The sequence below is a fragment of the Stegostoma tigrinum genome, chromosome 33 (assembly GCF_030684315.1).
Source record: "Stegostoma tigrinum isolate sSteTig4 chromosome 33, sSteTig4.hap1, whole genome shotgun sequence".
NCBI classification, from domain to species: domain Eukaryota; kingdom Metazoa; phylum Chordata; class Chondrichthyes; order Orectolobiformes; family Stegostomatidae; genus Stegostoma; species Stegostoma tigrinum.
In genome coordinates, this window is record NC_081386.1 from 649,198 (window position 1) to 671,722 (window position 22,525).

The 22,525-nt window shown below is 41.5% G+C and overlaps 1 protein-coding gene across 10 annotated transcripts in view; it reads right to left on the reverse strand.

Annotated features, from left to right (window-relative positions):
* The window catches only part of spg21 (SPG21 abhydrolase domain containing, maspardin), a 107,296-nt gene that overhangs the window by 32,222 nt on the left and 52,549 nt on the right, over window positions 1–22,525 (reverse strand). For all 10 annotated transcript variants that reach the window (XM_059639225.1, XM_059639224.1, XM_048563131.2 and 7 more), the window contains 4 exons: window positions 20,776–20,856; window positions 19,160–19,305; window positions 12,561–12,669; window positions 6,439–6,546 (listed from right to left, as the gene is read on the reverse strand). In XM_059639225.1, coding sequence (XP_059495208.1) covers window positions 6,439–6,546; window positions 12,561–12,669; window positions 19,160–19,305; window positions 20,776–20,856 — 444 coding nt within the window. The remainder of the gene's footprint in view (window positions 1–6,438; window positions 6,547–12,560; window positions 12,670–19,159; window positions 19,306–20,775; window positions 20,857–22,525) is intronic.

Here is a 22,525-nt window from a genome sequence, read left to right on the forward strand (position 1 = left end):
TGCGCACACAAATATAGCAATGTGATTACGATTAGATATTCTGATTTGGAATAAATATACAAACAAGGAGCAGTACGCCATTAAACCTAAAGCCTGCTCCATCAGTCAATAAGATCATGGCTGATCTGATTGAAGCATTTAATCTGCAATTCTGATCATTTCTGAAAGCTTTTCATACCATTGTTCAACAAGTATGTACCACTCGTTTAAAATTATTCAAGAAATCTGCATTCCACCATCTTTTCAGGAAGAGATTTTCAAAGATTCTGTGTCTGAGATAAAAATGTCATCTCATCTTGGTCTAACCTTTTAATAACATATTTCATATTTATTCTGTTTTCCATTAAAAAATTACACATTATACTCAAATTTCCAGGTTTTCTCTCACTTGAACTAATGACATTCTTCTGCAGCAATCTTGCCTTTTTTACAACTTACCTTTCTACCTCTCTTTCTATCATGAGCAAATTTAGACTGCAGGGTATGGAACCACATTCAATAATTTTCAGAGAACTGGATAAATATTTGAAGAAAAATTTGCAGCATGTGGGGAAAGTGACTCACTGAAAAGCTCTGCCAATGAACCAGCAGAGGCATGGGCAGCCAACTGGTTTTCCAAGTGGCATTATTCTATGATTGGGGTTCTCTCCCTCAGGATTTATTCTTCCATGATGTGAAAAAGAGATGATCACAGTTCAGAAACTAGCTGCAGCGCTTAGAAGAATTGCACTTCAAAAGCATTTAATTGACTGTGATGTCCTTTGGCCAACCTGATGTAATAAAATGATGATATATGACTGCAGTTGTTTACTTGTATAATGAGAAGGTTTGGTGAAAGATTTACAAGGATGTTACTGAGACTGGAAGGTTTGAGTTATAAGGAGAAGCTGGATAGGTTGTGAAATTTTTGCCCCCGAGCATATGAAGCTGAGGGGTGACTTTACGGAGGTTTGTAAAATCATGAGGGGCGTACTTAAGGTGAACAGCCAAAATTTTTTCCCAGGTCCAAAACTAGAGTTAAACAGTTGTACAGCACGGAAACAGATCCTTTGGTCCAGCTTGTCCATGCCAACCAGATATCCTAAATTAGTCTAACCCCATTCGCCTGCATTTGGCCCATATGCTCCTAAACCCTTCCTTTTCATGTACTAGATGTCCTTTAACTGTTGTTACATATCAGCCTCCACCACCTCCTCTGGCAGCACATTCCATTCAAGCACCGATCTCTAAATGAAAAAAAAATGCTCCTTAGGTTCCTTTCAAATCTTTCCCCTCTCACCTTAAAACAATGCCCTATAGTTTTGGATTCCCGTACCCTGGGGACAAGACCTTGGCTATTCAGTCTATCCATGCCAGTCATGATTTAAAAAGTTTCTACAAGGTTAACCCTCAGTCTCCAATGCTCCAGGGAAAATAGCTCTAGCCTATTCAGCTATGCCCGATAGCTCAAACCCTCCAACCCTGGGAACATCCTTGTAAATCTTTTCTGCAGCCTTTCAAGTTTAACAATATCTTTCCTATAGCAGGGAGACCAGAATTCGATGCAGTATTCCAAAAGTGGCCTAACCAATGTTCTAGCTGTAATATGACCTCCCAACTGCTATACTCAAAGCACTGACCAATAAGGGCAAGTGTACCAAATGTCTTCTTCATGACACCACCTGTCTGCCTGTGACTCCACCTTCAAGGAATTATGGACCTGCACTCCAAGGTGTCTTTGTTCAGCAACAATCCCCAGGACCAGACCATTAAGTCCCACCCTGGAGTGCTTTGCCAAAATGCAACACCTCATTTATTTAAATTAAACTTTTAGGTCCACCTGATCAATATCCTGTTGTATTCTGAGATAACCTTCTTCACTATCCACCAGAACTCTAATTTCGGTGTCATCTGCAAACTTACTAACCATTTTTCCTATTCTCACATCCAAATCATTTTTATAAATGATAAAAAGCAGTGGACCCAGCATTGATCCTTGCGGCACACCGCTAGTCACAGGCTTCCAATCTGAAAAACAACCCTCTGTCACCACCCTCTGTCTCTTACCTTCAGGCAAATTTTGTATCCAATTGGCTAGCTCTTCCTGGATTCTCTGTGATCTGACCTTGCTAACCAGTCTACCATACAGAACCTTGTCAAACACCTCATTAAAGTCCTTATAGATAACGTCCACCATTCTACCTTCATAAATCTTCTTTGTCACCTCTTCATATACTCAATCAAGTTAGTGAGGCATGATTTCCCATCCATAAAGTCATGTTAACTATCGCTAATGAGCCCTTGCCCTTCCAAATACATGTAGATCCTGTCCCTCAGAATCCCGTCCAACAACTTATCCAACACTGATGTCAGGCTCACCAGTCTATAGTTCCCTGGCTTTTCCTTATCATCTTTCTTAAATAATGGCACCATGTTAGCCACTCTCCATTTTTCTGGCACCTCACCTGTGACTATCGATAATACAAATATCTCAGCAAGGGGCTCAGCAATCACATCCCTAGCTTCCCATAAAGGTCTTGGATTCAACTGATCAGGACTGGAGATTTACTGTATTTTAAGGCATCCAGCACCACCTCCTCCGCAAAATGGACACATTTCAAGATATCACTATGTATTTCTCCAAGTTCTCTAGCTTCTATATGCTTCTCCATAGTAGCTACTGACATAAAATACTCGTTTATTATCTCAGCCATCTTCTGCGGTTCCACACAGGCCTTGTTGATCTTTAGGGGCCCCACCTCCCTAATTACTTTTCTGCCCTTAAAGTATTTATAGAATTTCTTTGGATTCTCCTTATCCCTATTTGCCAAAATTATCTCATGTCCCTTTTTGCCCTCCTGATTTCTCTTTTGAGTATACTCATCCTAACCTTATATCCCTCAAGGGATTCACTTGATCCCACACTGTCTAGACCTGCCATATGCCTCCTTTTTCTTGACCAGAGCTTCAATTTCTCTAGTTATCCAGCACTCCCTACATCTATCAGCCTTCCCTTCACACTAATAGGAACATGCTGCCTCTGAATTCTCATTTTTGAAGGCCTCCCAATTTCTAACCACGCTTTTATATGTGAATAGCCTCTCCCTATCAACTTTTAAAAGTTCTTGCCTAAAACTGTTAAAATTGGTTTATTCCAATTTAGAACTTCAAGATCAAGTCTATCCTCTTCCATAGTCATTTTACAACTAATTAAATTACTATCGTTGGCCCCAAAGTGCACCCTCACTGACACTTCAGTTGCTTGCCCTGTCTTATTTCCCAAAAAAAGTCAAGATTTGCTCCTTAAATAAAAACCAAAAGAACTGCAGATGATTTAAATCAGAAACAAAAACAAAAGTTGCTGGCAAGTTCAGCAGGTTTTCTATCTGCACTTAATAATTTACCTCCATCCATGCCTTTAACATAATGGCAGTCCCAGTCTACAATTGGAAAGTTAAAATTCCCTACTATTACAGCCCTATCATTCAGTTTAAGGTGAGAGGGGAGAAGTTTAAAAGAGACCTGAGAGGTAACTTTCTCACAGAGAGGCTGGTGCGTACGTGGAATGAGCTGCCAGGTTAAGAGGAGGAGGCGTATACAATTACAACATTCAAAAGACATTTGGACAGGTACATGGACAAGAAGGGCACAGAGGGATATGGGCCAAATGCAGGCAATTGGGACTAGTTTAGTTTGGGAAACCAGGTCTGCATGGGCAAGTTGGGCTGAAGCGTCTGTTTTGTGCTGTGTGACTATGACTTGAAATCCCATTGTTGTTTATAAAGACTTTTTTCCATCCATATCTGCAACTGATCACTATCTTGCTGTGTCCTTGACAACCTTCTACAATATCCACAACTCCACTGATCTTTATGTCATCTTAAACTTACTAACTCACCCATCTATGCATTCAAAGTCATTTATATATCTCAAACAGCAGAAGTAACAGCATGGACCCCTGAGAAACGCCACTAGTCACAGACCTCCAGCCAGGAAAAATGCTTACACCATTACCCTCTGTCTTCTACTGGCAAGCCAATTCTGAACCCACGTGGCCAAGTCACCTTGTATCCCATGCATCTTAATCTTCTGGATGAGCCGACTATAAGGGACCTTGTCTAAAGCCTCACTAAAATCCATTTGGACAACACCCACTGCTCTACCCTCCATCACGTGTTACCTCCTCAAAGTAGAGTTCTAGGAGGCAGCATGGGTCTTGCAGGCTTCGTTAAAGATTTATTATTGTTTTATTGCAGTTATTACAGTTTCACTAATATAAGATTTTTATTCATTTCTTTCACTAACATTAAAAGAAGCAAAAACAAACAAAAAAAAAATTCTTTCTCAAACAGATTTTTTTTAACAACCACCTTTTCAAGAGTCTGTAGTGAACGGCTGAGGTTTTTTTGATTCTACGTTACTAAGTTTAAAGAAAACTACACGCATTTTAAAGGGGTATTTTTCATTGCAAAAGTTTTTTTTTGAAATGCCGAACAGCTTTTTTTAAAATAAGGAGTTGTATTTTTATTTCAGGAAGACCTACACATGGTCAGCTCTGGAGAGGATTCTTTTTTCTTCAAGGAATTTATTGAAGAGAAACCATTGTTATTCAGTTAATCAGTTAAATGATTGATTTTACTTAAGTTTTATATGTTTAATTTTTCCTGCTTTTTTCCATTTTAACATTATTTTCTGTAGCTAATGAAAGACAATTCATTTTATATATCAGGTGTTATTGGAGGTTCATTTTTTTTAAAAGCTTAATGCTATTAAGGGCATGGATGAGATACAGAATGCAATAGCTAGTAGATTTAGCAAAGTTATACACAGCAGGATCTGCAAGATAAACGGGTGAGTGTCATGAAAGGTAAGAAGATAGTTCAAATGTTTCCAGTGGCTATTCCTCTAACAGATAGATATTTAGTTTTTGGAACAGTTGAAGAGGATAATCTCACAGAGGAAAATGGAAGGGGTGGGCAGTTATTGGTTACTTGAAATGATTTTTATGTTAAGCAGCGTTTGACAAAACTTAACAGAATTACTGTTAAAAGCGACGCTCCTATCAGGGGAAAAGACAAATGATTCTGTGGCAGTGAGTGTAAATTTAGGATGATTTGTTGCTTTTCTGGTGCTAGGATTAAGGATGGCTCTAAACACTTTGTACATATTGTTAAAAAGGTGAGATTGAGAAGCCGTAAATTATTGTACACATTGGTAGGAATGACATTTTTAGGGAAAAGATTAAAGCAGTACGGAGTGAATTTAAAGAAATACGAGACTAAAAAATAGAATCTCAAAAGTAGTAATCCCTGGTTTACTCCCAATGTCAAACTCGAATAAAGGAAGGAACAAAAGGATAAAGAGGAGATAAATCAACGGCTGAACAACTAGTGTATTCTTCAGGGATTCATGTTTTCGGACAATTGGCATGTCTTTTGTGATAGAAAAGATCCGTTCAAAAAGGATGGGCCTAATCCGTGTTGGAAAGGGACCAATATCCTAGCAGAGAGATTTGCTCGTTCCATTAAGGCACACTTTATACTGATAAAGAGGGAGAAGTGGAGGAATTCTAAGTAGCAGTGTAAATAGAAAGGTTGCTGGGGAAGGTTCTGAATGTGAAGACAACACATCAATTAGAAAAGAAAAACAACAGAGTCAAAGTATGAAAGCAACTCTGAAGAACTAAACTGCATTTATTTCAACGCAGGGGTCTTACAGGTAAAGCTGATGAAATCAGAGCATGTTTAAGAACATGGGATTGGGATTGGGACATCATTGGCTGAGAAATGGACCAGACTGACAACTCAATGTTCTGGGTTTTAGATGCTATAGGAAGGGAGGCAAGAAAGGGGGCCGGGTGGGTTTTTTGATTAAGGAATACATTACTGCTGTAACTAGAGGAGATATTTCTGGAAAAGTGTGCAGTGAAATTATTGGGATAGAAATTACAAATAAGAAAGGAAAATACACCTTGATGGGATTGTATAGGCCCCCCCCAATAATAAGTGTAAAATTGAGAAACAAATGTGTAGCGAGATTTCAAATATATGCAAGTATAATAAGGAAGTAATAATGGGGGATTTTAATTTTTGAAACATTGACTGGAGCTACTATAGTGTTAAAGGTTTTGAATGTGAAGAATTTGTCAAATGCGTTTCAGAAAATTTTCTTTACCAATATATGGATGTGCCTACAAGAGAAGGAGCAAAACTTGACCTTCTTTTGGGTAATAAGGCAGGGCAGGTAATGGAAGCATAAGTGGGGGAGTAAGTGACTTTAAGTCTAGCTATCATAATGGTTATAGAAAAGGATAAGCCTTCCGTAAAAGTAAAGCATGAAAGAGAAAACTAACATTTATCAAACTTCAGATTAATTAGTTAATTCATTAACAAATGTTTAACTTCACGAGGTTGGGGGGGGGTTCTTAGAAACAGAAAATCAACATAAGCACATACTTACATCCATTATGGTTACAGGAACTTCTTTGATCTTGTGAGGCTCTACATAGGAATTCTGGCAGTTTAAAGTGAGACGAGAGGCCAATTCACCCTGTCCTAAACTCTCCAACTGTCATTCCACACAAAAGAGAAAAATTAGAATTCATGCAATAATAATATTAAGTAAGGCTAAAAGATCTGGAGTTCAAATTTTGAATTCTTTGTGCATCCTGTATTACATGCTAACTACATACGAGGTTTTGCTGCAGCTCTACAAAACCTTGATGAGACCACACTTGGAATATTGTGTCCAGTTCTGGTCACCCTATTATAGGAAAGATGTGGAGGCTTTGGAGAGGGTGCAAAGGAGGTTTACCAGGATGCTGCCTGGACTGGAGGGCTTGTCTTACGAGGAGAGGGTGACTGAGATCGGACTTTTCTCTCTGGAGAGAAGGAGGAAGCGAGGTGACCTGATCGAGGTGCACAAAGTAATGAGAGGCATGGATAGAGTCGATAGCAGAGACTTTTCCCCAGGGCAGGATTGACTGCCACGAGCGGTCATAGTTTTAAGGTGTTAGGAGGAATGTATAGAGGAGACGTCAGAGGGTGGTTCTTCACCCAGAGAGTTGACAGTGCATGGAATATTTTGCCAGTGGTAGTCGTGGAAGCGGAGTCATTAGTGCCATTTAAGTGACTGCTGGACATGCACATGAACAGCAGTGAATTGAGGGGAATGTAGGTTAGGTTATTTTATTTTTGGATTAGGAGTAATCCACGGCACAACATTGTGGGCCGAAGGGCCTGTACTTTTCTATGTTCTACTGATCATTTGATGGCTTGTTAAAAAATACTAGGGCAGTTAGGTCACAGGGTCATAGAAATCTACTAAGCAGAAAAAGGCCCTTCAGTCTATCAAGTTTGTCCTAGTTATAAACAAGTACCTAACTATTCTAATTCCATTTTCCAGCACTTGGTCCATAGCCTTGCATGACTTGGCATCGTAAGTATATACCAAAGTACTTGAATGCTATCAGGGCTTCTGCCTCTACCATTGCTAGGGGCAGTAAATTCCAGATTTCCACCACCCTCAGATTGAAAAGTGTATTCCTCACATCCTTTCTAAATCTCCTGCTCCTCATCTAATCTATCTACACACCAAAAAGAGATTAGAGTAGTAGTGATTAGTTTTGATCAGTAATGGTAATGATAGGCCAAAGGGTCTATTTCTGTGCGGTAGATCCCTATGATTCCATTCAGTCTTTCTTCATATCTTACATCTTGGTAAATCTCCTTTGCCTGACACATTTACGAGAATCACTTATGTAGAGGACTCCATAGTTCAAAGACAGGTCTTAATGCACTGGGGTTAGCATCCCTTCCTCTGAGCCAGCGGCTCCAGGTTCAAATTCTGGCCTTGGACCAGATGCCAAAGGAGGTTAACTTATATAACCTGGTCAAGCAGGCCAAGTATAATTCAGAAAATGCTTATAATATGTGCCAAAAGCAGGAGTCAAAAATGAGAAAAATTCCTACTCAGTCAGTGATCAAAAGAACACTGGAGACTCTAACAGATGACAGGATATAAAAGTTAGCTTTAGGGCTAGCTCAGATTCCTGTACATTTTTATGGATATTCTACCATACAGCCAACACAGTGAATGCACAAGATGGCTTCCTGAGCAGTCATGATTCTACAATACGAATCAAAATACAGACACTTACGGAGGTGTGACCAAAGTTTTTGAATTTTTAAAAATGAACTGATCAGATTAAAAAAAAACAAATAAGCAATTTATTATGCTGAGGGTATCAACATCAAAATCATTTTGCTTAGAAGGCAAGTTAAGCAATACTTTTTAAACAAAAGGTGACAGACGTGTTCAGCATTCTGCCACGAAAAGCAGTAATAAGTTAAAAATGGAAATATATAGATTATTGATAAACAATAGCATAAAAGAGAAACTGAATTGATACCAGTATAGATCAAGATACAGATCAGCCATGTTCTCAATGCATGACATAAGAATGAGGAGCAGAAGGCCACTCAACCCCTCATGTCTGGCCCACCATTCAACAAGATCAGGATTAATCTGCCCCAGGCTTTAGCCCCTCTTTAGTGCCAGATCAGCATGGATGCCAACACGCCAATATTTCAAAAGTCTACCTACCTCCAATTTAAAATACTAGCAGTGATCTAGCCTGACCAACTCTCTGGGGTAGAGAATTCCCAATAATCACTACCTTCCGTGAGAAAAATAGTTCCTTTGCACCCAGTTTTAAACAAATGTTCCTTTATTCAATAACTATGTCCCTTACAAAAACAGAAGTCGCTGGAAGAGTTCTAGCAGCATCTGTGAAGAAAAAAATTGGAGTTAACTTTCGAGTCTAGTGACCCTTCCTCAGAAAGCGACCCCTTAATTTCAAACTCCCCCACTGGTGGAAACATCTTCTCAATATCTGTCAGGCCCCTCAGAATCTTCATGTTTTAATAAGATCATCACTCATTCTTCAAAACTCTAATGAACAAAAACCTAACCTGTTTAGCTGTTCTTGATATATTAACTTATTAACCTAAGGTGTCAGTCTAGTGAATCTCTTTTGAACAACAATAAATGTCAGTGTGTCCTTTTTTAAATGCAGGGAGCAAAATGATCCACAGGAGTTCAGATTGAGCATCACCAATATTCTGCAAAGTTGTAACAAGACTTCTCTATTTTTAATCCAACCCCATAGTGACAAAGGACAAAATTCCATTTGCCTTCTTATTTACTGATTGTACTTGCGTGCCACCTTTTTCTGTGTCATGCACATGCACACTCAGATCTCTCAGCATGGCATTTTTTGGAGTCAATCACCATTTCTCCAACATGATCTCCCACAGGGTAGTGCTGTCGATGTCTGGCATACTGACTTCTACATTGCAGATGCTGAGCACCGGCTCTCAGATACCTACTCCTATCTTCCCCTGGACTATGACCCCACCATGACGTATCAGACCATTGTATCTACTATGTTATTCCCATTTCATCCAACGACCTCCCCGCAACTGCTTCCAAGCTGATAAGACACTCAACTCTGCACAGTTCACTTTTACCTCTGATATATTACCTTCCAAAAATCTACAAACATTACTGTCCAGGCTGACTCATTGTTTCAGCCTGCTCCTATCTTGACTCAGTCTTCTCTCCCCTGATCCAATCCCTGCCCATGTACATGTGTGATTCCTCTGACGCCTTCCATTGGTTTCAAAACTTCCAGTTTGCAGGTTCCAGTTGCCTCCTCTTTACCCTGGACGTGCAATCCCTTTACATGTCCATTCCCCACCAGGAGGGTCTTTGGGCTCTCCACTTCTTCCTGGAGCAAAGACTTGAACCGTCCCCATCTACCACCACCCTTCTCTGCTCAGCCAAGTTCATCCTCACCCTCAACAATTTCTCTTTTAACTCCTATCATTTTCTTCACATAAGAGGGATGGGCCATGGAAACCTGCACGGGCCCTAGTTATGCCTGTCTCTTCATGGGGTACGTGGAACATTCCATGTTCCAGACCTACTACACCCCCTCACCCACAACTCTTTCTCTGACATATTGATGATACCATTGTTGCTATTTCCCTCTTTCGTCCGGAACTGGAAAAGTTAATCGATTTCGCTTCCAATTACACCCTTCTTTCACTTTCACCTAGTCTATCTCTGACTCCTCCCTTCCCTTTGTTGACATTTCTATTTCCATTTCTGGGGATAGACTGGCCACTAATATCCACTATAAACCCACTGACTCCTACAGCTACCTGGACTATACATGCTCACACCCCACTTCCTGTAAAGACTCCATCCCATTCTCTCAGTTCCTCTGTCCCCGTCATATATGTTCAGATGAGGCCAACTTCAACAAGAGGGCCTCAGAAATGTCCACCTTCTTCCTCAAACGAGGATTCCACAGCTCCGTTGTCAACAGGGCCTCAACCGGGCCTGACCAATCTCCCGCACTTGTGCCCTCACCCCTTCTCTTCCCTCCTGCAACAGCAACTCACTATCCCACCAGCATCCACATCCAGAAAATCATCAGATGCCATTCCACCACCTCCAGCGAGATGCCACCACCAGACAAATATTCCCCTCCTCTCCCTTGTCCACCTTCCACAGGGACTGTTCCCTCTGGGGCACCCTGGTCCGTTCTTCCTTCAACCCCAACACCTCCCCACACGGCAACTTTTCCTGTAACCACTGAACGTGCAACACTTGTCCATTTAACTCCTCCCTCCTCAGCATCCAAGGGCCCAAACATACCTCCCAGGTAAAGCAGCACTTTACCCTGCACTTCTCAGAATCTAGACAACTGCATTCGCTGCTCGCAATGTGATTTCCTCTGTATTGGGGAAACAAAGCGTAGACTGGTGACCACTTCACAGAACATCTCCTTTCTACTTGCAAAAAAGACCCTGAGCTCTCACTTGGTTGCCACTTTAACACACGGATCTGTTCACTGGCCAATATCTGTGGCTCTGGCTTCCTGCAGTATTCCAGCGAAGCTCAACCACCCAGACCCAGCCACCCACACCATCCCTGTAACTTTGCATTTACCATGGCTAATCCAACACAGCATGCCCAGCCTAAGGAAGAGAGAGCCCTCTTGGGGAAAACCCAGTTTGGAGTGTATGTAGGACCAAGGCTTAAGAAAGGATTGTAATGTTTGACATTTTAACTTAATTGCTTTATTTTCCACTTCTTTACTAAGAAGTCTGTAGTGCTGAACTTTTTGACTTAGTTCTTTATTCTTCTACTTATGTAACTAAGATTTTGTACCTAGGTACTTTGTTGTGACATTCTACACTTTTCACCATACTCTTTTACCCTGTACTTGAATACACGTGACAATAAATCCTACATCTAATTTAAATCTAATCTAATCTAAAGTAGTTTGCACATTCCTCAACACTACAGGGCAATTTACCATGACTCGTCTTTGGGTTTTGGGAGGAAACTGGACCACCCAGTAGAAACCCGCATATACACGGGAAGAGTGTGCAAAATCCACACACACTTAAGGCTGGACTCGAACCTCAGTTCTGGTGCTATGAGGCCATTATCATTCAGTCCCTCAGGCCAGTTCAGGCTGAGCAAGACAAAGCAGGAGCTTGTGTTTCTGAAACAGTGTGAGAGTACACTGGTATAGCAGATTCATAAGGAGCAGGAGAGAGAGAAATTGGAGCTGCTTAAAGTGTGAAATTGTGTGTCAGCACCTTCATAATGAGAAAAGCAGAACTCTGTGAGAAGGGCAGTAATGGTGGGAGAGAAAATTCAATAGTAGAGAGTCCGTACATCTTGTTTTTTCCTGTGAGACCTAAGTGTGGGGAGAGTAAGTAAGACCATAATAAATAAGAACAGGAGTAGGTATCCACCTGCTCTACCAATAGAATCACTGCTGATCCAGTGTTCCACACATCTGCTTTCCTTCACTTTTTCCATAACCCTTAGTTTCTCCGGCTGACCAAGAATCTGTGCCTCTCAACCTTAAACATGCACAAGGACTCTGCCCCCACAGCTCTGTGTTTTAAGCAGTTCCTAGACTTTCTCTTTCATCAGTAAAAGAGCCTGTGGTGTTGACTGTGGTACATTGCCATGGATAGAGAATTGGCCAATGGACAGGAAACAGCAATTGGGCATAAGAGGTTCTTTTTCAGGTTGGTGCTCTGTAACTAGTGCGTTTCCACAGGGATTAGTATTGGGTTCACACTGTTTACAATATGTTGATAATTTGGAGGAAGGAAACTAACAAACTGTAGCCAAATTTGTACATGCTCTTCAGAGGGGTGTTGTAGACTCGATTGGCTGAATAGCCTCCCTCCTCATTGACTCTATGATATACTCCCCCAATGACAAGGTTCCACACTGGTGATTTTATGGAGGACCTAGATCTATTTAATGCAAGGATTTTCTGGGCTTATTAGGTTTGATCTGCCATTTGCTCAAATGTTGTATGATGTGATGATGACAGCATACAGCACTGGTGATTGTCTTATTTTTCTTGATATTCTCATTCACATGTTTGTTTTCTGTGGCATATTAACTGCTCAAATAATTCAAGTTCATAACTCAGACGTATCAGTGTTTAGACAGTAATTTTTGCTCAATCATTGGCTCACCCGGTCAACCATGAAATCGATTGCATCTGCCATTTTTGGATCCACAGGACCAGTCGTAAAATTTCCAAGAACAATCTTCTTCAACATAAATCCAGGCATCAACCAAAAGCTAAAATAAAATTTCATAAATGGGATAATAGTCACAGCGACAAAACAGCACTAATGCAAATATAAACTCAAAACGTAAATGCTTAATGGGATACAGACTGTGAATTTAATTTTCAGCTGATGCACAAGTAGGGCGGCACAGTGGCTCAGTGGTTAGCACTGCAGCCTCACAGCACCAGGGACCCGGGTTGAATTCCAGCCTCGGGCGACTGTCTGTGTGGAGTTTGCACATTCTCCCCGTGTCTGTGTGGGTTTTCTCCGAGTGCTCCGGTTTCCTCCCACAGTCCAAAGATGTGCAGGTTAGGTGAATTGGCCATGCTAAATTGCCCGTAGTGTTCAGGGGTGTGTGAGTTATAGGGGGATGGGTCTGGGTGGGATGCTTCAAGGGGTGGTGTGGACTTGTTGGGTCGAAGGGCCTGTTTCCACACTGTAGGAAATCTAATCTAGAAATATAATCTTGAAGAGCCAAATTGAGTGACCATCAGATGTTTCCGCAATTAATCATTTAGGCTAGAGAAAAAAATTAGTAATATTTAAAGGATGCAAAGCACTTAGAAATATACATATATTCAAACACAGTCAGCATGGCTTCATGAAGGGGGTGACAAGCATTTCAAATTCTTTGAAGTAACAACAGGATAAAGGAGAACCAGTAGATGCAACATATTTGAATTTTGAAACAGCATTTGATAAGGTACCACACATAAGACTATTTCATCACATTAGGTATTGAGGTAGTATGTTAGCATGGACTGAAGATTGCCTAATTAATAGAAAAGTATTAGGTTAAAAGAAACCTTCTTAAGATCACAATTTGTAATTAGTGGTTTGCCACAGAAGTCAACACTGGGACAGCAACATTTGCAGTATCTACGACTTGGACGATGGAAGTGAACGCAATTTAGTCATGTTTGCAGATGATACTGAAATAGGTGGGTAGGCAAGTAGGACGACACAAGGGATTGACAGAGGAATACTGGTAAGTTCAGTAAGTGGGCAAAAACATGGCTTATGGAAGATAAAATGGAAATATCTAAGGTTTTGCATTTTGTCAGGAAGAGTAGAAAAGCTGATTATTATTTAAACGGAGAAAAACTGTGAATGTTGTAGCATGAAGAGATTTGGGGAACGCACACATGAATTATGCAAACTATCATGCAAGTTCTGAGGAAGGGTCAGTGAACCTGAAGTGTTAACTCTAATTTCTCTTCACAGATGCTGCCGGACTTCTTAAGCTTTTCCAGCAACTTCTGTTTTTGTTTCCAATTTACAGCATCTGTAGTTCTTTTGGTTTTTATACAAGTTCAGTAGGTATTTAGACGCCAAATGGAATGTTGGCCATTATTTCAAATGGAATGGAGAATAAAAATAGGAAATAATGCCAAAACTACAAGGCACTAGGTAAACCACAGCTGGAATACTGTAAGTTGTTTTTGTCACTTTACAGGTAGAACGTGTTCATAGTAGAGAGGATGCATTAAAAAAAAGTTTGATTTGTTTTCCAGAATGCACAGGCACATGGGGCTAGTTTAGTTTAGGACTATGGTCGACATGGACTGGCTGGACCAAGGGATCTGTTTCCATGCCATACGACTCTATGCCTGGGTGATCATAGCCAGAAGAAAACTTAGTTCAGCTGTTCGTCCTGCTTGCACAAGTGAGAGAGTTTTAATCCTAAAACCCTGTTGAACCCTAAAATTCAAGATTAAAAATCAGGAGAATCACCTAAGGTGGCTACACTTCCGAGTTTGGTCAGATGTGTTTAATGGGGGGTGCCCAACTACAGGACGACCAGAAGAGATTTAAAGGGAACAGTGCTGCTGGATGTAAATGGCAGGCCAACAGCATCTCAGACAAGTTAAACCTTCTATTTTTTTTAAAAAAGGTATTGGCCTTAAGTTAATTGGGATATTAGTTTTATAAAACCGAAAGAACTGTGATTTCATTTTCGATGTTAAGCAACAGTTAATCGTATTTTTGGTATCTTTAATGCAGCTATTAAAATTTATTAGTCTCCATGTTTTGATTTGTATTTAGCAAAATCCTGTGGATTTAAAGATCATAAGGCACAGGAGCAGAATTAGGTCAATTGGACATACAGTCTGCTCCGCATTCAATTATAGCTGATATGTTTCTCACCCCTATTCACCAGTGTTCTCCCAGTAACCCTTGGTCTCCTTACCAGTCAAGAACCTATCTCCCTCACCCCTATCCCAGGCCCCAAGATGACTTTCCATATTAAGCAGAGGTTCACCTGCACATCTGCCAATGTGGTATACTGTATCCATTGTACTCGGCGTGGCTTCCTCTACATTGGGGAAACCAAGCGGAGGCTTGGGGACCGCTTTGCAGAACACCTCCGCTCGGTTCGCAATAAACAACTGCACCTCCCAGTCGCAAACCATTTTAACTCCCCCTCCCATTCTTTAGAATGACATGTCCATCATGGGCCTCCTGCAGTGCCACAATGATGCCACCCGAAGGTTGCAAGAACAGCAACTTATATTCCGCTTGGGAACCCTGCAGCCCAATGGTATCAATGTGGACTTCACCAGCTTCAAAATCTCCCCTTCCCCCACCGCATCCCAAAACCGGCCCAGTTCGTCCCCTCCCCCCACTGCACCACACAACCAGCCCAGCCTGTCTCTGCCTCCCTAACCTGTTCTTTCTCTCACCCATCCCTTCCTCCCACCCCAAGCCGCACCTCCATTTCCTACCTACTAACCTCAGCCCACCTCCTTGACCTGTCCGTCTTCCCTGGACTGACTTATCCCCTCCCTACCTCCCCACCTATACTCTCCTCTCCACCTAACTTCTTTTCTCTCCATCTTCGGTCCGCCTGCCCCTCTCTCCCTATTTATTTCAGGACCCTCACCCCATCCCCCTCTCTGATGAAGGGTCTAGGCCCAAAACGTCAGCTTTTGTGCTCCTGAGATGCTGCTTGGCCTGCTGTGTTCATCCAGCTTCACACTTTATTATCTTGAATTCTCCAGCATCTGCAGTTCCCATTATCTCTGATACAAAGAACCTATCTATCTGTGGCTTCAATAGGCACAATGACATGGCCTCTACAGCCTTCTGTGGTAATAAGTTCTACACATTCACCACCCTCTGACTGAAGACATTTATCGTCATCTCAATTCTAAAGGGTCGTCCCTTCATTTGGAGTCTGTGCTTTGCGTTCTAGTCTTTCCTACAAGTGGAAATACCTTGTCAATGTCCAATTCATCCAAGCCTTGAAACTGTAAGTTTCAATCACATCCCCCCTCATCCTTCCCAGAGTCTTCAACAGTTCCTCATACAACAAGCCCTTCATTCCAGGCATCATTCTTATAAATCTGAAAACTCTTGTAACCTTTGCTTATACTACTAGCCAGCTTACTCTCACGTTTCATCTTCTCCACCCTATTGCTTTTCTACCTGGCCTCCACTGGTTTTTAAAGGCTTTCCAATTTTTCTGGTATCCCACTAATTTTCACCATATTGTATTTGTTTTTTGCTTATATGCTGACCCTGACTTCCCTCATCAACCATGTACTCCCCTTAGTATGTCCCTTCTTCCTTGGGATGAAATGCTGCTATGACTCCCGAAATGTAAACCTTGGGGTTTTAATCGTACATTGCTCTGAATGGGATAGCTCGCTTCGCTATTTTCGAGGCTAATGCAATCAAACTAAATACTAGGTAGGATAATGTGACATATTTTGTTCCTTAAAGGTTATACATGTAACAGGTGGGTTTCCATGGCAATACAGTTAGATTAGATTAGATTAGATTCCCTAGAGTGTGGAAACAGGCCCTTCAGCCCAACAAGTCCACACTGCCCCTTGCAGTATCCCACCCAGACCCATCCCCCTATAATCCACACACCCCTGAACACTACGGGCAATTTAGCATGGCCAATCCACATAGCCTGCACATCTTTGGACTGAGGGAGGAAACCGCAGCACCCGGAGGAGACCCACGCAAAGAACAAAGAAAATTACAGCACAGGAACAGGCCCTTCGGCCTTCCAAGCCTGCGCCGATCGAGTTCCTCTGTCTTACCTGTCATCTATTTTCTAAGGATCTGTGTCCATTTGCTCCCCGGCCATCCATATACTTGTCCAGATAAATCTTAAAAGACGCTACTGTGTCTGCATCTACTACTTCCGCTGGCAACGCGTTCCAGGCACCCACCACCCTCTGCGTAAAGAACTTTCCACACATATCGCCCTTAAACTTTCCTCCTCTCACTTTGAACTCATGACCCCTAGTAATTGAGTCCCCCACTCTGGGAAAAACCTTCTTGCTATCCACCTTGTCTATACCCCTCATGATTTTGTAGACCTCAATCAGGTGCCCCCTCAATCTCCGTCTTTCTAATGAAAATAATCCTAATCTACTCAACCTCTCTTCATAGCTAGCACCCTCCATACCAGGCAACATCCTGGTGAACTTCCTCTGCACCCTCTCCAAAGCATCTACATCTTTTGGTAATGTGGCGACCAGAACTGTAGACAGTACTCTAAATGCGGCCGAACTAAAGTCTTATACAACTGAAACATGACCTGCCAACTCTTGTACTCAATACCCCGTCCGATGAAGGAAAGCATACCGTATGCCTTCTTGACCACCCTATTGATCTGCGTTTCCACCTTCAGGGAGCAATGGACCTGAACACACAGATCTCTCTGTTCATCAATTTTCCCTAGGACTTTTCCATTTATTGTACAGTTCGCCCTTGAACTAGATCTTCCAAAATGCATCACCTCACATTTGCCCGGATTGAACTCCATCTGCCATTTATCTGCCCAACTCTCCAGTCTATCTATATTCTGCTGTAAACTCTGACAGTCCCCTTCACTATCTGCTACTCCACCAATCTTAGTGTCATCTGCAAACTTGCTGATCAGACCACCTACACCTTCTTCCAAATCATTTACGTTCATCACAAACAACAGTGGTCCCAGCACAGATCCCTATGGAATACCACTGGTCACAGGTCTCCAATTTGAGAAACCCCCTTCTACTACTACTACTCTGTCTCCTGTTGCCTAGCCAGTTTTTATCCATCTAGCTAGCACACCCTGGACCCCATGTGACTTCACTTTCTCCATCAGCCTGCTATGGGGAACCTTATCAAACGCCTTACTGAAATCCATGTATATGACATCTACAGCCTTTCCCTCATCAATCAACTTTGTCACGTCCTCAAAGAATTCTACTAAGTTGGTAAGACATGACCTTCCTTGCACAAAACCATGTTGCCTATCACTGATAAGCCCATTTTCTTCCAAATGGGAATAGATCCTATCCCTCAGTATCTTCTCCAGTAGCTTCCCTCCCACTGATGTCAGGCTCACCGGTCGATAATTACCTACATTATCCTTGCTACCCTTCTTAAACAAGAGGACAACATTAGCAAGTCTCCAGTCCTCCGGCACCTCACCCATGTCTAACGATGCTGCAAAGATATCTGTTAAGGCCCCGGCTATTTCCTCTCTCGCTTCCCTCCATAACTTGGGATAGATCCCATCTGGACCAGGGGACTTGTCCACCTTAATGTCTTTTAGGATACCCAACACTTCCTCCTTCCTTATGTCAACTTGACCTAGAGTAAGCAAACATCTATCCCTAACCTCAACATCTGTCATGTCCCTCTCCTTGGTGAATAGAGATGCAAAGTACTCGTTAAGAATGTCACCCATTTTCTCTGACTCAGCGCAGACACGGGGAGAACGTGCAAACTCCACACAGATAGTCGCCCGAGGCTGGAATCAAACCCGGGTCCCTGGCGCTGTGAGGCTAACCACTGAGCCATCATACCGCCCTACTGTTATAGATACCATTTCTGAAAGCTCTTATTTTTAAACTGAATCTAGATTCACTGTTGCCATGGAGTGATTTGAACTCATGCCTCTGGAACACTCAACCAGTAATATGATGTCAATGTTCCCTGTATTTAATATTAAAGTATCACAGTAATGAAACAGAGAGCCTTTTGAGCCAAAATAAATTAAAATTGCCCCAAGCTTTTACATTTCTCACACGTCTTCATGTTTTTATTTATTATTTGCAAATAGTTATTTGTAACTACCAGGCCAAATTATTGAATTCCCAATAGAAACAGCTTATAATGAGATGATAGATGACTGTGCATCTACTCTTACTGCGTAAGGTATCGCATTCTATGATAATGGGAGATTGCCGAGAGGTCCAACATTGAAATCCATGAATGATGTAGAGCTGGTGCACTTATCAACATATATTCTATTGTTTTAAATAATTTAAAAGTTCCCGTAACTGAGAAAATTTCTCTGGCACCTAAATTTACTTATTACAAGTCTCATTTCAGATGTTAAATATTGTTGAGGGGATAAAGAGAGGGAGAGAAGGAACGTGGGGCAATGTAAGATTCTACAATACTATCATATCTAGATCAGTTCCTCAGATGATTAGAAGTAAATGATTAGATTGGGACATAACATTTTTAGTACATTAATTTCTTACCTGCTAGCAGTCCAAGACTGGTTGAATATAGATGTATCACTGAATGAGTTACACAAGATAAGAGAATGTACTCTGGGTGATTTGTGAGCATATTCTGCAAACTTCTGTGCCAAAAATCCTCCCAAGGAAGCACCAAAAATGTGAACCTGCACCAGTGAAATTTGGCTGATATTAGTTTGTTGTACCTTGCAGCTATTCTACTGTGTAGCTTTTTAAAGGAATTCTGTTTTACTTTATCAAAAGCTACAGCTAGTCTAGAAACATATCATTCAACCCATCAGCATTTATGTTTTACTCAGCTTCTTTCATTTAATTTAATACACATATCTTCATTCTGTTGTGATAGTGATTTTCACATTTCTTTTATGGTTTGGGAAGTATCCTCCTGAATTCCATATCAGGGATATTAGTAGATCTCAGCCATTGTAGTTGTGGCCGAGTGGTTAAGGCAATGGATTAGAAATTCATTGGAATTACCCCATGCAGGTTCAAATCCAGAAACCCTACAGTGTGGTAACAGGCCCTTCGGCCCAACTAGTCCACACGGACCCTCGGAGCATCCCACCCATTCTGCATAACCCACCTAATCTTCACATCCCTGAACACTACAGGCAATTTAGCATGGCCAGTCCACCTAATCTGCACATCACTGGGCTATGGGAGGAAACCAGAGCACCCGGAGGAAACCCATGCAGACACAGGAGAATGTGCAAACTCCATACAGACAGTCGCCAGAGGGTGGAATTGAACTTAGGTCCCTGATGCTGTGAGGCAGCAGTACTAACCACTGAGCCACTGTGCCACGCATGTAGATTTGCACTTGCATACATGGTTATGGACCAATGACTAGAAAATAGGATTAAAATAACTGGGGGGTTGTTTTTAACTGGCACGAACATAATGGGCCTTTTACTGTGCTGTAGATCTCTCTGATTCTGTGAACTCCTTATTCTTCCCAAACAGAAGCATCACTTCACATTTATCTTTATTTCAGTTCATTTTACAAATAAAATTCCACTCTCAAGTTTATTTATATTTTGTGGTTGGTTGGCTCACCGAGCTGGTTCATTGTTCCACAGACATTTCATTATCCTGATGGCAAACATCATCAGTGTAGCCTCTGATGTGGCACTGTTGAGTTTTCCTGCCAGTTATTTAAACTCTGGCGTACAATGAGCTGGGTTACTTCACTTACGGTTTTCCTTTGCAGTGGAGTACTTACAGGATCTGCTCTATGTGTTTGTTAATGGCCTTCTTCGTGGAGAACTAGGCCTCTAGGAATTCCCGTACTTGTCTCTGCTTGGCCTAAATAACAGGCGGGAAAACACAACAGCACTTCATCGGAGACTGCACTGATGATGTTACCCAGCAGGATAATGAAACATCTACGGAACAACAAACCAGCTCGGTGAGCCAAACAACCACAATCCGAGCTACAAATCTATTCAAAAACCTTACATATGTTTTCTTGTATTTTGTTACATTATTACTTTGTACTAATTCCATTTCCAATTTGATCCATCAGCAAGTTTAGAATTTGTACATCTGATTCCAGAGTTCAAATCACTAACGTATCTCGTGTCTAATGAAGTTAACACAACACCACTTGAACTGACCTTATCCAATTGTAGATGATCTAAAAGCTTCCTGAATCCATCACAAAATTCAAGGAGGTCCCAGTATACAGGATATTGTAGCTGTGAGAGAATTTAAATAGTAAAATAAAACCTGTGGAGTTAAAGGAAATGTGCAAAAGCTGTAGAATTTGCACTAAGAATAAAAGCCACTTGGCTCAATCTTCCTCAATCTGGGGTTAACCAACATCAGAAGAGGTGCAAACAACCCAAGATCACATCATACCTGTAAAAAGAGCTGAAAAAAGTCAAGACATTTGCTTTAAGAAACTCTGTATGCCAGTCTCCAAAGACTGCAATAGTCAGAATATTTGACTTTGAAGTTACTGCTTCCAGGATTCTCTACCGTAACCAAGTTATGCATAGTCAGCCACTGAAGAGTATGAAGGAAGGGATACTGACAAAGTGATTGATTGGACAGTCCACTGCTGTGTAGAGTCATGATGTAGGCACCAGCAAATATTATAGGAGACAGACTTCTTTTAAAAATCAATTTGAGATTACTGATTGCACAATAATAAAAATGCATTTTTCCTTTCTTCTAATGTATATGCATTTTTTCCTTCCAACGTAGATTTTTATTATTTATAAACCTATCATTGTTGTTATAAAGGATGTATCATTGCATTTGGTATCATCTGTAACATTTCTCACATCCAGAGTACAAGAAAGGGAAATCATGCTTAACACATCTGTTGAAATTCCATGAAGATGTAACTAGTAGACTTGACAAGGGGGAGCCAGTCAATGATGTACATTTGGATTTTCAGACTTGACAAAGTCCCACGTAAGAGATTAATGTGCAAGATTAAAGTGCCTGGGATTGGGGGAAATGTATTGAGATGGACAGAAAACTGGTTGGCAGAGAGAAAACAAAGAGTAAGGATTAATAGGTTCTTATCAAATTGGCAGGCAGTAGCTAGTGGAGTGCCACATAGATCATTGCTGGGACCCAGCTATTCACAATATATATATTAATCATTTGGATGAGGGAATAAATGTAACATCTCAAAGTTTGCAGATGGTACAAGTTGAATGGGAGGTGAACTGTGATGAGGATGCATAGATCCTTCAGCATAAGCTCGACAGCCTGGGTGATTGGGCAAGTCAAAGGCAGACGCACAAAATTAGGATCAATGTGAGGTTATTCACTTTGGAAGCAAAATCAAGGCACAGATTACTACTTGAACTGCTGTAAATTGGGAGTGGGGAGTGTACAGTGGGACCTGGGCATCCTTGTGAACCAGTCACTGAAGGTAAACATGCAAGTGCAACAGGTAGTAAAGAAAGCAAGTGGTATGGGGCCTTCATTGCGAGAAGTTTCGAGTACAGGAACAGGGATGTGTTATACAGGCAATTATACAGGGCCTTGGTGAGGCCACACAGTTTTGGCCTCCTTTTCTGAGGAAGGATGCTCTTGCTCTCGAGGGAGTGCACAAAGGTTCACCATGCTGATTCCAGGATATGATGGCTCTGACTTATGAGGAGAGATTGACTAGGTTGGGATTGTTTTTGCCAGAGTTCAGATGAATGAGGGGGGATCTCAGAAACTTATAAAATTCTAACAAGACTAGATAGGGTAGATGCAGGGAGGATGGTCCCAATGGTGGGTGCTTCCAGCACCAGGGTTCACAGTGTCAGAATTTGAGGTAGACCATTTAGGACGAAGATCGGGAGACATTTCTTCACCCATAGAGTGGTGAGCCTATGCAATTCATTACCACAGCAAGTA